At 44.4% G+C, this 14,069-nt stretch overlaps 1 protein-coding gene across 1 annotated transcript in view; it reads right to left on the reverse strand.

The window, feature by feature from the left end:
- Positions 1 to 4,239: 4,239 nt before the first annotated feature.
- METTL25B (methyltransferase like 25B) overlaps positions 4,240 to 14,069 on the reverse strand; it is a gene marked incomplete at its 5' end in the record, with an annotated part of 18,390 nt that continues 8,560 nt past the window's right edge. The window contains 2 exons of the mRNA XM_056545137.1: positions 4,240 to 4,840; positions 7,787 to 7,971. Coding sequence (XP_056401112.1) covers positions 4,704 to 4,840; positions 7,787 to 7,971 — 322 coding nt within the window. The remainder of the gene's footprint in view (positions 4,841 to 7,786; positions 7,972 to 14,069) is intronic.

A 14,069-nucleotide genomic window follows, 5' to 3' on the forward strand; every position in this document is an offset into this window, starting at 1 on the left:
TCAGGCGATGTTCCCTGGTATCAGCTTAGCTCCAGTTACGGAATATAAAAAGCTAATCGGGATTAATGCCAAGCCAGAACTCTCTCTCCAGAAGGAAAGAGTACCCATCTGCAGACAGCTATCTGCAGATGGGTACTCTTTCCTTCTGGAGAGAGAGTTCTGGCTTGGCATTAATCCCAATTAGCTTTTTATATTCCGTAACTGGAGCTAAGCTGATACCAGGGAACATCGCCTGAAAAGGTGATGTAATGAGCTGATTTGCATATTTTCCTACCCAGAATGCCTGCGGAGTGCTTAGTGGCCCTTGAAAGCTCCGTCACACCAGGAGTGGTGAACTCTCCCCGAGTTAAATACCCATCCCGTTTAGTTATATATATATATGTATATATATATATATATATATATATGTGTGTGAAAACTATATTCATTCTATAAGTATGTCCTAACAACATAGTAATACATATAAATATAATATGTAATGCATATTATATCAATGTTATTAGGACATACTTATGTATATTCCTGGTTTTTTCCTTTATGGATGATCAAAGGCGACTTGATTATAAAATAAACACATATATTTTTTTATTACAATAAATGTAAATGATAATACTTGATCCAGGTATTAACAGATTTAAAGGGGTATTCCAGGAAAAAAAAATGTTTTATATCAACTGGTTCCAGAAAGTTAAACAGATTTGTAAATTACTTCTATTAAAAAATCTTAATCCTTTCAATAATTATCAGCTGCTGAAGTTGAGTTGTTCTTTTCTGTCTGGCAACAGTGCTCTCTGCTGACATCTCTGCTTGTCTCGGGAACTGCACAGAGCAGAAGAGGTTTGCTATGGGGATTTGCTTCTACTCTGGACAGTTCCCGAGACAGGTGTCATCAGAGAGCACTTAGACAGAAAAGAGCAACTCAACTTCAGCAGCTCATAAGTACTGAAAGGATTAAGATTTTTTTTTTTATAGAAGTAATTTACAAATCTGTTTAACTTTCTGGAGCCAGTTGATATATATAAAAATAAGTTTTTTCCTGGATAACCCCTTTAACCATAGATACCTAATATTTATCACACATAATATTATGACTACAATATTTCTTTTGTGTGTTAGATTACAACAGCTTCTTACAGTGTTTCCCAACCAGGGCGCCTTCAGCTGTTGCAAAACTACAACTCCCAGCATGCCCAGACAGCCGAAGGCTGTCTGGGCATACTGGGGGTTGTAGTTTTGCAACAGCTGGAGGCACCCTGGTGCATTTACACAAAATAGCAACAAAAAAATGACAGAAGCTGGTGCTGACAACATAAAAATAGAGCAAAATTAGATCAAAAGTTAATGCGCAGAAAAAAAACCACACTGGGGAAGATTTAAGAAGCGATCTGATTGGTTGCTATGGGCAACTCAGCAACTTTTCCTATGGACAGGTCTTGATAAATCTCGCCCACTGTGCACGCTATTTTGTTGGTAAATTCCCCCCATAGAGTTAAATGTTGTGAATGTGTAATGCATTCTTAAGAACCACCACTAGGGGTCCTTGTGGTACTCTACTTATCAAGCAGCACATTCTATACGAGTGTAAACACTTATTGAGCACTATGAGGACCCCTAGTGGTGATTCTTTAGAATGCATTGTCCATTCACAACACACAGAATAACATGATGTCATTTGGTCTTGAATATGTATTTCTATTGAATTCTGGGAGTTGTAGTTTTGCAACAGCTGGAAGCAAATCTGCTTTAAAATGGGGACCAAAAAAATAAATAAAATTAAATTTAAAAAAAAAGCGGTCAACCTTGATTTTCGATTTGACCAAAACCAATGAAAGTGCTGGATACAATAGAAGTCAATGGATATGTCTAGATATACGATTCTATAGGATTTTCAAGTAAAAAATCGTATGAACTGAGCTTTCAGCTGTTACAAAACTACAACTCCCAGCATGCCCGGATAGTAAGTTTTGTTCCAAACGCTTGGAGCGGGAAGTGGAGTTGTGACACATGGCCACGCCCCCTCCAATAGACTTGCCTTGAGGGGGCGTGGCCGCGATGTCACGACCTCTGCTGCCCGCACCCAGCGATTTAAATGAACGCCGGGTGCTGCACAGCGATAGGGTTAAGATTTCTAGGGGAGGAGTACCCCTTTAATGTTTAATGTTTTCATGCTGCCAAGATAAAGGGATTAAAAAAACAAATCCCTGGAGTTCTCCTTTAATCGGGCACTGTCACTTAAAAAAATAAAATAAAAATAAAAAAAACTTTAATGTTGTAGATACAAGTCAAAAGTTTTGATCAGTCAGGGTCCAAGTTTTCAGACCGCAGCCGATAGCTAAAATTAGCTGGGAAAAGAGAGCGCTAAGCGAGACAGATTTACAATATAAGTCTATGGGATTGTCTCAATCAGCTGCACGTTTTTCCCGCTCCAATTCCAACAATTGGCTGGGGTCTGAACACTTAGACTCTGATTGATCAAAACTTTTGACAGATCTCTGGGACAGTGTTTCCTAACCAGGGTGCCTCCAGCTGTTGCAAAACTACAACTACCCGCATGTCCGGACAGCCAACGGCTGTCCGGGCATGCTGGGAGTTGTAGTTTGGCAACAGCTGGAGGCACCCTGGTTAGGAAACACTGATCTATGTGTGCAACGTTCTCTCGACTCTCTGCTGACTTTGGATGTCAGAGGTGAGAAGAGTCGACAAGTGCCCCTCTGCACTATAAATTTGTTAATGTATGCGGGGATGGGGAGTGCATGCTGGGAGTTGTAGCTTTGCAACAGCTGGAGGCACCCTGGTTAGGAAACACTGATCTATGTGTGCAACGTCCTCTCGACTCTCTGCTGACTTTGGATGTCAGAGGTGAGAAGAGTCGACAAGTGCCCCTCTGCACTATAAATTTGTTAATGTATGCGAGATGGGGAGTGCATGCTGGGAGTTGTAGCTTTGCAACAGCTGGAGGCACCCTGGTTGGGAAACACTGATCTATGTGTGCAATGTCCTTTTGACTCTCTGTTGACTTTGGATGTCAGAGGTGAGAAGAGTCAACAAGTGCCCCTCTGCATTATAAATGTGTTAATGTACAGTACAGACCAAAAGTTTGGACACACCTTCTCATTCAGAGTTTTCTTTATTTTCATGACTATGAATATTGTAGATTCACACTGAAGGCATCAAAACTATGAATTAACACATGTGGAATTATATACATAACAAAAAAGTGTGAAAATCTGTCATATTCTAGGTTCTTCAAAGTAGCCACCTTTTGCTTTGATTACTGCTTTACACACTCTTGGCATTCTCTTGTTGAGATTCAAGAGGTAGTCACCTGAAATGGTTTTCACTTCACAGTTGTGCTGGTGTGGAGGAGGAGGTGTGATGGTGTGGGGGAGGAGGTGTGCTGGTGTGGAGGAGGAGGTGTGATGGTGTGGAGGAGGAGGTGTGATGGTGTGGGGGAGGAGGTGTGCTGGTGTGGAGGAGGAGGTGTGATGGTGTGGGGGAGGAGGTGTGCTGGTGTGGAGGAGGAGGTGTGATGGTGTGGGGGAGGAGGTGTGATGGTGTGGGGGAGGAGGTGTGCTGGTGTGGAGGAGGAGGTGTGATGTGTGGTGTGGAGGAGGAGGTGTGATGGTGTGGGGGGGGGGGGAGGAGGTGTGATGGTGTGGGGGGGGGGGGGGGTGCTTTGCTGGTGACACTGTTGGGGATTTATTCTGAAGGCATACTGAACCAGCATGACTACCACAGCATCTGGCAGCGGCTGCTATTCCATCCGGTTTGCGTTTAGTTGGACCAACAGGACAATGACCCCAAACCCCTCCAGGCTGTGTAAGGGCTATTTGACCAAGAAGGAGAGTGATGGGTGCTGCGCCAGATGACCTGGCCTCCACAGTCACCGGACCTGAACCCAATCGAGATGGTTTGGGGTGAGCTGGACCACAGAGTGAAGGCAAAAAGAGCCAACAAGTGCTAAGCATCTCTGGGAACTCCTTCAAGACTGTTGGAAGACCATTTCAGGTGACTACCTCTTGAAGCTCATCAAGAGAATGCCAAGAGTGTGCAAAGCAGTAATCAAAGCAAAAGGTGGCTAGAACCTAGAATATGACATATTTTCACACTTTTTGTTATGTATATAACTCCACATGTGTTAATTCATAGTTTTGATGCCTTCAGTGTGAATCTACAATATTCATAGTCATGAAAATAAAGAAAACTCTGAATGAGAAGGTGTGTCCAAACTTTTGGTTTGTACTGTATGCGGGTATGGGGAGTGCATGCTGGGAGTTGTAGTGGGGAGTGCAACAGCTGGAGTCCCCCTGGTTGGGAAACACTGATCTATCTGTGCAACGTCCTCTCGACTCTCTGCTGACTTTGGATGTCAGAGGTGAGAAGAGTCGACAAGTGCCCCTCTGCACTATAAATGTGTTAATGTATGCGGGGATGGGGAGTGCATGCTGGGAGTTGTAGTTTTGCAACAGCTGGAGGCACCCTGGTTGGGAAACACTGCTATAGGACATGTAAACAATTTTTTTGAAGCAACAGGTACACTCTAAGACCTCTGCAGTCAGCCCTGAGTTTTTGAGGTTATTTTTGTACTCAAGATTTTAATAATAATGAATAAAATTGAACTTCAAAAAAATACTTTCAAATAAATTATTTATTTCTATAAATAATATCCATAAAAACAAAAAGCAGTGTCTATTCTGCGCTTTCTATCCTACCCTGAAATGACTAAAAGTGATCTCTTCCAGTAAGTCAGAGAGATGACGGACGCCTTTAGCAGCTACAAGGACCAGATTCCTTGGGGAGAACTCGGGTTTAAATAGAGGGAGGACGTCACAATGAAATCCTGTGAGAAAAGAAAAAATATCCAGTGAATAGAATAAAAATATAATATTATAATTAATTAAATATAATAATTTAATAAGAATTAAATTATAAAATATAATTACTGTATATATATATAAAAAAAAATTATATAATTATAATAATTAAAATAATAAAATAAATAAATAAATAAAAATTATAATTATATTGTAATTAAATATAATCATTTAATAAGAATTAAATGAAATATAATTAAAAATAATAAATCACTACAACATGGCGGCATATCATCAGTTTAATGGCCATAGTAGTTCATATTTGTAATCTAGGGGATGTTTTGTATGTGACATTATATTAACCCTGTATGTGACATTATACTAACCCTGTATGTGACATTATATTAACCCTGTATGTGACATTATATTAACCCTGTATGTGACATTATACTAACCCTGTATGTGACATTATATTAACCCTGTATGTGACATTATATTAACCCTGTATGTGACATTATATTAACCCTGTATGTGACATTATACTAACCCTGTATGTGACATTATATTAACCCTGTATGTGACATTATACTAACCCTGTATGTGACATTATATTAACCCTGTATGTGACATTATATTAACCCTGTATGTGACATTATACTAACCCTGTATGTGACATTATATTAACCCTGTATGTGACATTATATTAACCCTGTATGTGACATTATATTAACCCTGTATGTGACATTATATTAACCCTGTATGTGACATTATACTAACCCTGTATGTGACATTATACTAACCCTGTATGTGACATTATATTAACCCTGTATGTGACATTATATTAACCCTGTATGTGACATTATATTAACCCTGTATGTGACATTATATTAACCCTGTATGTGACATTATACTAACCCTGTATGTGACATTATATTAACCCTGTATGTGACATTATATTAACCCTGTATGTGACATTATATTAACCCTGTATGTGACATTATATTAACCCTGTATGTGACATTATATTAACCCTGTATGTGACATTATACTAACCCTGTATGTGACATTATATTAACCCTGTATGTGACATTATATTAACCCTGTATGTGACATTATACTAACCCTGTATGTGACATTATACTAACCCTGTATGTGACATTATATTAACCCTGTATGTGACATTATACTAACCCTGTATGTGACATTATATTAACCCTGTATGTGACATTATACTAACCCTGTATGTGACATTATATTAACCTGTATGTGACATTATATTAACCCTGTATGTGACATTATACTAACCCTGTATGTGACATTATATTAACCCTGTATGTGACATTATATTAACCCTGTATGTGACATTATACTAACCCTGTATGTGACATTATATTAACCCTGTATGTGACATTATATTAACCCTGTATGTGACATTATACTAACCCTGTATGTGACATTATATTAACCCTGTATGTGACATTATATTAACCCTGTATGTGACATTATACTAACCCTGTATGTGACATTATATTAACCCTGTATGTGACATTATATTAACCCTGTATGTGACATTATACTAACCCTGTATGTGACATTATATTAACCCTGTATGTGACATTATACTAACCCTGTATGTGACATTATATTAACCCTGTATGTGACATTATATTAACCCTGTATGTGACATTATACTAATCCTGTATGTGACATTATATTAACCCTGTATGTGACATTATATTAACCCTGTATGTGACATTATACTAACCCTGTATGTGACATTATACTAACCCTGTATGTGACATTATATTAACCCTGTATGTGACATTATACTAACCCTGTATGTGACATTATATTAACCCTGTATGTGACATTATATTAACCCTGTATGTGACATTATATTAACCCTGTATGTGACATTATATTAACCCTGTATGTGACATTATATTAACCCTGTATGTGACATTATACTAACCCTGTATGTGACATTATATTAACCCTGTATGTGACATTATATTAACCCTGTATGTGACATTATATTAACCCTGTATGTGACATTATATTAACCCTGTATGTGACATTATACTAACCCTGTATGTGACATTATATTAACCCTGTATGTGACATTATATTAACCCTGTATGTGACATTATATTAACCCTGTATGTGACATTATACTGACCTGTATGTGACATTATACTGACCTGTATGTGACATTATATTAACCCTGTATGTGACATTATACTAACCCTGTATGTGACATTATACTAACCCTGTATGTGACATTATATTAACCCTGTATGTGACATTATACTAACCCTGTATGTGACATTATATTAACCCTGTATGTGACATTATATTAACCCTGTATGTGACATTATATTAACCCTGTATGTGACATTATATTAACCCTGTATGTGACATTATATTAACCCTGTATGTGACATTATACTAACCCTGTATGTGACATTATATTAACCCTGTATGTGACATTATATTAACCCTGTATGTGACATTATATTAACCCTGTATGTGACATTATATTAACCCTGTATGTGACATTATACTAACCCTGTATGTGACATTATATTAACCCTGTATGTGACATTATATTAACCCTGTATGTGACATTATATTAACCCTGTATGTGACATTATACTGACCTGTATGTGACATTATACTGACCTTTATGTGACATTATACTGACCTGTATGTGACATTATATTAACCCTGTATGTGACATTATACTAACCTGTATGTGACATTATATTAACCCTGTATGTGACATTATACTAACCTGTATGTGACATTATATTAACCCTGTATGTGACATTATACTGACCTGTATGTGACATTATACTGACCTGTATGTGACATTATACTGACCTGTATGTGACATTATACTGACCTGTATGTGACATTATACTAACCTGTATGTGACATTATATTAACCCTGTATGTGACATTATACTAACCTCGCTCTTGTAGGAAAATCATCCGGTCCAGCAGAATCAGGGTTTCCACAAGAGGAGCCAATAGCAGGGCCAGACTGAAGAACGCCACCACCTTCTGGTGCTGAGCCAACATTTCGTCTACCAAGGAGGGATTGATAGGTGTATCCGGATTTAATCCCACTCGCTGCAGACCCTGCTTGGCATAGCTGAAAAATAAATGATACAAATATAAATACAGCTCAGCTGGGCACCGATCTCCATCTTCAGGAATCGGATTCTATAGAAAGCCTATGGAGCGTATTTCCTATAGCGAGGTGCAAGCGCTTATTCCTTCTCCATCTAGCAATTGGTGGGACCGGAGCTCCAGGATCTGATTGATCCCAAGTTTTGACATGTCTCTACGACACCTCAAAAGTTATTTTTATTTTTTTTATATTTTTTTAAAAGGACACCAACACTTATTCCTTATGCACAAGATAGTGTTTAACCCCTTAACGACGCAGGACGTAAATGTACATCCTGGTGAGGTGGTACTTAACGCACCAGGACGTACATTTACGTCCTATACATAACCACGAGCATCGGAGCGATGCTCGGGTCATGTGTGGCAGGTCCTCCATTAACTCCGCAGATGCCGTAATCAATACAGATCACGACATCTGCAGCATTGCGGTCACTAAAATGGATGATCAGATCGCCCCCCAACGCTGCCGCGGCGATCCGGTCATCCAGAATGGAAGATGGAGGTTAATTTCCCCACACAAATAGTATTTTTTTGGTTGCGCCATACATTTTATGGTAAAGAGAGTGAAGACAACGGACAACTGGTTGCGCAAAAAACAAGCCCTCATACTAGTCTGTGGATGAAAATATGAGAGAGTTATGATTTTTTGAAGGCGAGGAGGAAAATCCAAAAATGTAAAAATAAAATTGTCATAGTCCTTAAAGGGTAGCTCCCACCATCTTATTTTTTTTTTTTTTTTTGCTAGCCCGTTCCCCCCCCCCCCCGCTACGGCACTAGCCCGTTCACTCCTCAAAGAGATCTAGGTTACACCTACCTTACCTAGTGAATAAGAGGAGGAGGTCTGGTTAAACCTGGGCATGAGTCTCATTTAAAGGAATACTCCAGTGGAAAATCTATTTTAAACCAACTGGTGCCAGAAAGTTAAACAGATTTGTAAATTACTTCTATTTAAAAAAAATCTCAATCCTTCCAGTACTTATCAGCTGCTGAATGCTCCAGAAAAAGGAGATTTTTTAACACTTACCGTAAAATCTCTTTCTCGAAGGATCCATTGGGGGACACAGACTGTGGGTGTATGCTGCTGTCTCTAGGAGGTGTGACACTATGGTAATAAAAAAAGGCTCCTCCCAGCAGGATAAACCCGCCTTCAGGCTCTGAGCTAGTCAGTTTAAGTTCTAGAGCAATAGGGAGGAGACAGTCAGGTCAAGAAGACCCAAAACTGTCCGAGAAGCAGAAGAAAAAACATAACTGAACACACCCTCGGACAGAGAACCAAAGGAAAAATCCCAAAAAGGGCGGGAGCTGTGTCCCCCAATGGATCCTTCGAGAAAGAGATTTTACGGTAAGTGTTAAAAAAATCTCCTTTTCTCTATCGGCTCCATTGGGGGACACAGACCGTGGGACATACCAAAGCCGTCCCTTGGGTGGGCAGATAAGTAATCAGGCAGACGGCCGGTCCACTGCCGCCTGCAACACTTTACGGCCCAGACTAGCATCAGCCTGAAAAGGGAATCTTCCCCTTACAGCCATAGGCCTCCGAAATGGCGGACCGAATCCACCTAGAAATGGTGGCCTTGGAAGCAGGTTGTCCCTTGCGACGACCTTCCATGAGGACAAAAAAGGGAATCACACTGACGAAATGAAGAGAGATGGAAGGATAAGCCCGAACAGCCCGGACTACATCCAGCTTGTGTAGTAAGTGCTCCTCAGGATGAGAGGGAGCAGGACAAAAGGACGGGAGGACGATGTCCTCATTGAGATGAAAGGCCAAGACCACCTTGGGCAAAAAGGAAGGATCTGGCCGGAAAACGACCTTGTCCTGATGGATCACCAGAAACGGAGAACGGCAGGAAGAGCTGCCAGTTCAGACACCCTCCGGATGGAGGTGATAGTGACAAAAAACGCCACTTTCCAAGAAAGGAGGCGGAGAGACACCTCTCTAAGGGGCTCCAAGGGTGCACCCTGGAGGGCACTCAGAACCAAATTCAAGTCCCAAGGGGGAGAGGAGGACCAATAAGGAGGAACAGCATGCGCTACTCCTTGAAGGAAGGTCCGGACATGAGAATTAGAAGCCAGAGGTCACAGGAAAAGAATAGCAAGGCCGAAACCTGACCTTTAAGGGAACTGAGAGACAACCCCAGTTCCAACCCCAACTGCAAAAAGGAGAGAAGACGGGAAACCGAGAAGGTTACCGGAGAGAAGACCTGAACCGCACACCAACGAAGATAAGACCGCCAAGAAACGGTGGCAAATTCTTGCGGAGGAGGGCTTATGAGCCTTGAGAAAGGTGTGAATGACTGGGAAGAGAATCCGCGGCCCTAAGAACCGCGGTCTCAACCACCACGTCGTCGTATGTAGTGACTGAAAAATAGGGTGGCAAAGAGGACCCTGAGCGAGTAGGTCCGGGCGGAGCGTAAGGCACAGGGGAGTGTCGTCCAGGAGCCTGACTACGTCGGCGCACCCCGACCTTCAGGGTCAATCTGGAGCTACCAGAATGGTGGGGACGTCCTCTGCTTTGATCTTCCTCAGCACCCTGGGAAGGAGCGGAAGAGGAGGGAACAAATAGGGTAGGGCGAACCCCGCCCAAGAAACCACTAGGGCGTCCACGGCAGATCCTGAGGGTCCCGGGACTTGGACATCAACGGAGGGATCAAGCGATTGAGCCGGAACGCAATGAGGTCCACGTCCGGAATGCCCCAGAACAGCACGAAGACCTCCGGATGAAGGGACCACTCGCCGGGGTCGGGTGAGGACTGACTGAGGAAGTCCGCTTCCCAGTGGAGCACTCCCGGAATGTGAATCGCGGAGATGGCCGGAACCTTCTTCCCCGTCCAAGTGAGAATCTTGGTCACCTCGGCCATGTCTGCCGAGCTGCGGGAGCCGTCCTGTCGATTTATGTACGCCATGGACGTGGCGTTATCTGACAGAACGCGGACAGGACGGGACTGAAGACTGAAGGATAGAAGTCCCGGAAAGGTTAGGAGACTGGGTAGGACGGAGGATTGACCTGTCCCGGTTGATCATCCACCCAAAGCGAGTCAGAGTGTGGAGAGTGACGTCCAGATTCTCCAGAGTCTGGGCTCCGGTTGGAGCCTGATGAGAAGGTCGTCAGGTAGGTGTCACCGAGATTCCCCTTGACCGAAACAGGCCCATCACTGGTGCCAGGATCTTGTAAAGACCCAAGGTGCCGAGGCTAGACCAAGGGGGAGGGCTACAAATTGAAAGTACCCTTCTGGAACCGCAAGCGGACGGTACCGATGATGGCCCGGAAATAATGACACATAGAGGTAGGCCTCCTTGATGTCCACCAATGGAAGGGACTCTCCTTGTTCTAGGGACGCCACTACCGAACGGAGAGATTCCATTCTGAAATGGCGGATGGGAAAGAGACAGTTGAGATCCAGAATCGGCGCACAGAACCGACCTTTGGGGGACCACAAAAAAATTTGAAAGGAACCCCGAAAAACGTTTCCCTGGAGAAGCAGGGATTGGAGAGCCGCTCTAAATTGCGTCGCCCGAGGAAGAGACCGAGGGGCCCGGAAACGAAAAAAGCGATCCCCCGGAAGGGAGGCGAATTCGATCTGGTAACCGTTGGACACCACGTCCCTGACCCAAGAGTCCTGAATATATGGGATTCAGATGACTCGGAAAAACAAGAGACGACCTCTCAACCGAAAAGAAACAGCGGGTGGGAGCCTTACTGCAAGCAGAAGTGGGTTTGCGGTTGTCCGATTTGGGTGCAAAACGGCTGGACCGGTTGGAGTCCGACTTCCAAGACGGGCGAGCCCGGAACGAGGGACCCTTCTTTTCCCGCGAGGGCACCTGTCCGGACCCTTTACTGGGGCCAGAGGTCCAAAAGAACCGAAGGAAAAACACTTCCTTTGAGAAGGAGGGCGAGCCTTATTTTGAGGTAACAAGGAACTCTTACCTCCCAATACCTCGGAGACAATCTCATCAAGGCGTTTGTCAAAAAAGACGGCCACCCGTAAAGGGAAGCTCAGTGAGAGGCCTTCCGGAAGCGGCATCCGCATACCAAGCCTTAAGCCACAGAGATCGGCGGAGAGTCGCTAGGTGACCCACAGCAAAGGCAGAGCAACAGGCTGACTGCATGGAAAATGCGCGCAGAAAATCCCCAACTTTAGCGCTTGGAGAGCCAGATCAGGAAGATCCTCTGGGGGGGAATCCCGCTAAGATATCCTGATGGGGATTTTGGCAGCACTCCGACAGGGCCTTGGACACCCATGTCGAGGCGAAGATGGGAAGAAGAGAAGAGCCAGTTGCTTCCGAAGCGAACTTCGCTAAGATTCTTCCTTCTTGTCCGTGGAACCCTTGAAGGCGGCGGCATCTGCCAGAGGCAGTGTAGTTGCTTTAGAGATCCGGGAGATTGGTGAATCCACAGAGGGAGGAGAAACCACCTAAGCGACAAATCCTTGTCAAAAGAATAATGTAGTCGCCTTCCTGAATTGTCTTAATTCCCGGGAACCTCTTGTCTGGATGTCTCCCTGTGGATACCAGAATGTCGTCAAAGTCAGCATGAGAGCTAAACTATTGAGGGGCTGGCTTAGCACGATGAAAGGATACTTCTGGATGACATCCGAAGATCCTGGGTCCTCCAAGTGAAAGATGTCTCTTATGGCTATCACCAAAGAGTTCACCATTGCAATGAGTCCGAGCGGTCTTCTGAGTCAGATGCCGGCTCAGAAGCCTCGTCTACCAGTTCACCAGGGGAATGAATGAGCAGAGGTAGCCCTGGAAGTGGGTGACCCAGACTGGGTACGCGGCTTTTGCGTGGCAGAGCGGCAACCCGAGAACTTCCTCTGGAGGAACGACGTTTGTGCCCAGATGACAGAGGGGGAGGCCTGCGAGGGGAACGCTCTCGTCTATCTGAAGACTCAATGCAGACGAGGCACCCCTAGCACGCTTGTGAGAGCGTGAAGTACCAGGAGACGAGAAGCGGCCCTCCCAGGGGTCCTGCAAGAGAAGACCCCTTACAGGCGGAAACCACTTCCCGTGAGGCCTCAGCCACCGAACAGGAGAATTGGGTCAAGTCAGCCATATACCGGGTCAGGGAAGAAACCCGGGCTGGAGGAGCGGCTGAACCCACCGGGACCGGGGGGGGTGCATCAGGGAGCACCCGGGGGTCTGGGGGAGCAGTGGAGCAGACAGAGCAAGAGGTCTAGGCAGAGCCAGACATTTTAGTATCACATTGCTACAGATATAATAAGGCACTGAAATTTCAGGTTTCTGCGTAGAGGGAGAATAGCCCTAGAGAGGAGACCTGTCCCATAAACTTTTTCCCCTAAACTGTGTCCCCTGTTAGCTGCAGAGAAAACCCGCTCCCTGCAGTCAGAGATACTGAACAGGCCAGCCAATAGGAAGGGAGGGGTGTGCCAGAAGCAAGGCACACTGTAACGGGCCCCTTCACATAGAAAAATCGCGCCCACTGCGTTGATTGGACGCTGCTTCGCGCCCTGAGACCTCCAGCCCAGTGGGCGGAGCTACAGACGGCCAAAGAAGAACCGTCATGGTGCCCGCTCCTTGTCCCGAGTGCCATGTCAAGTCCGCATAGCGCTCGGGGGAATAGGGCGGGCGGCCTAACGCCGGCAGAGACGGCCGGCAAAAGTGAAAGTAAGCCGGCGCTGAAGGGTCCGGCTCGTAGCAGCGCCGCGGCTGTCAGCCGCGAATAAGGCGCTGAGGGAAAATGAAAGTAAGCCGGCTCTGAGAGCGCCCGGCCCAAAACAGCGCCGCGGCTGACAGCCGCAGATTAGGCGCTGGGGTAGTAGAACCAAGCACCCACACACACACACAACATAGTAAAGTGCCCCAAAACACATGCCCCCTTAGGTGCCACTGCTCCCCCAATAAAAAATGCAGCCCCTGTATAAACCAGCCCCATAAACTGAAGGTGGGCCAAAAACAGGGGGTCTCCAGAGGTTGCGAGCTCCGTACCTATGGAGAAAAAGGGGGAAAAGTACTTACCTCAGTCAGAAGAACTTACCTAATGGAGTCTTCAGTGAAGTCTTAAGCCAGCTTATGGTCCCTGCATCACGCCTTGCTGCT

Source organism: Hyla sarda, chromosome 11, assembly GCF_029499605.1.
Source record: "Hyla sarda isolate aHylSar1 chromosome 11, aHylSar1.hap1, whole genome shotgun sequence".
Taxonomy (NCBI): domain Eukaryota; kingdom Metazoa; phylum Chordata; class Amphibia; order Anura; family Hylidae; genus Hyla; species Hyla sarda.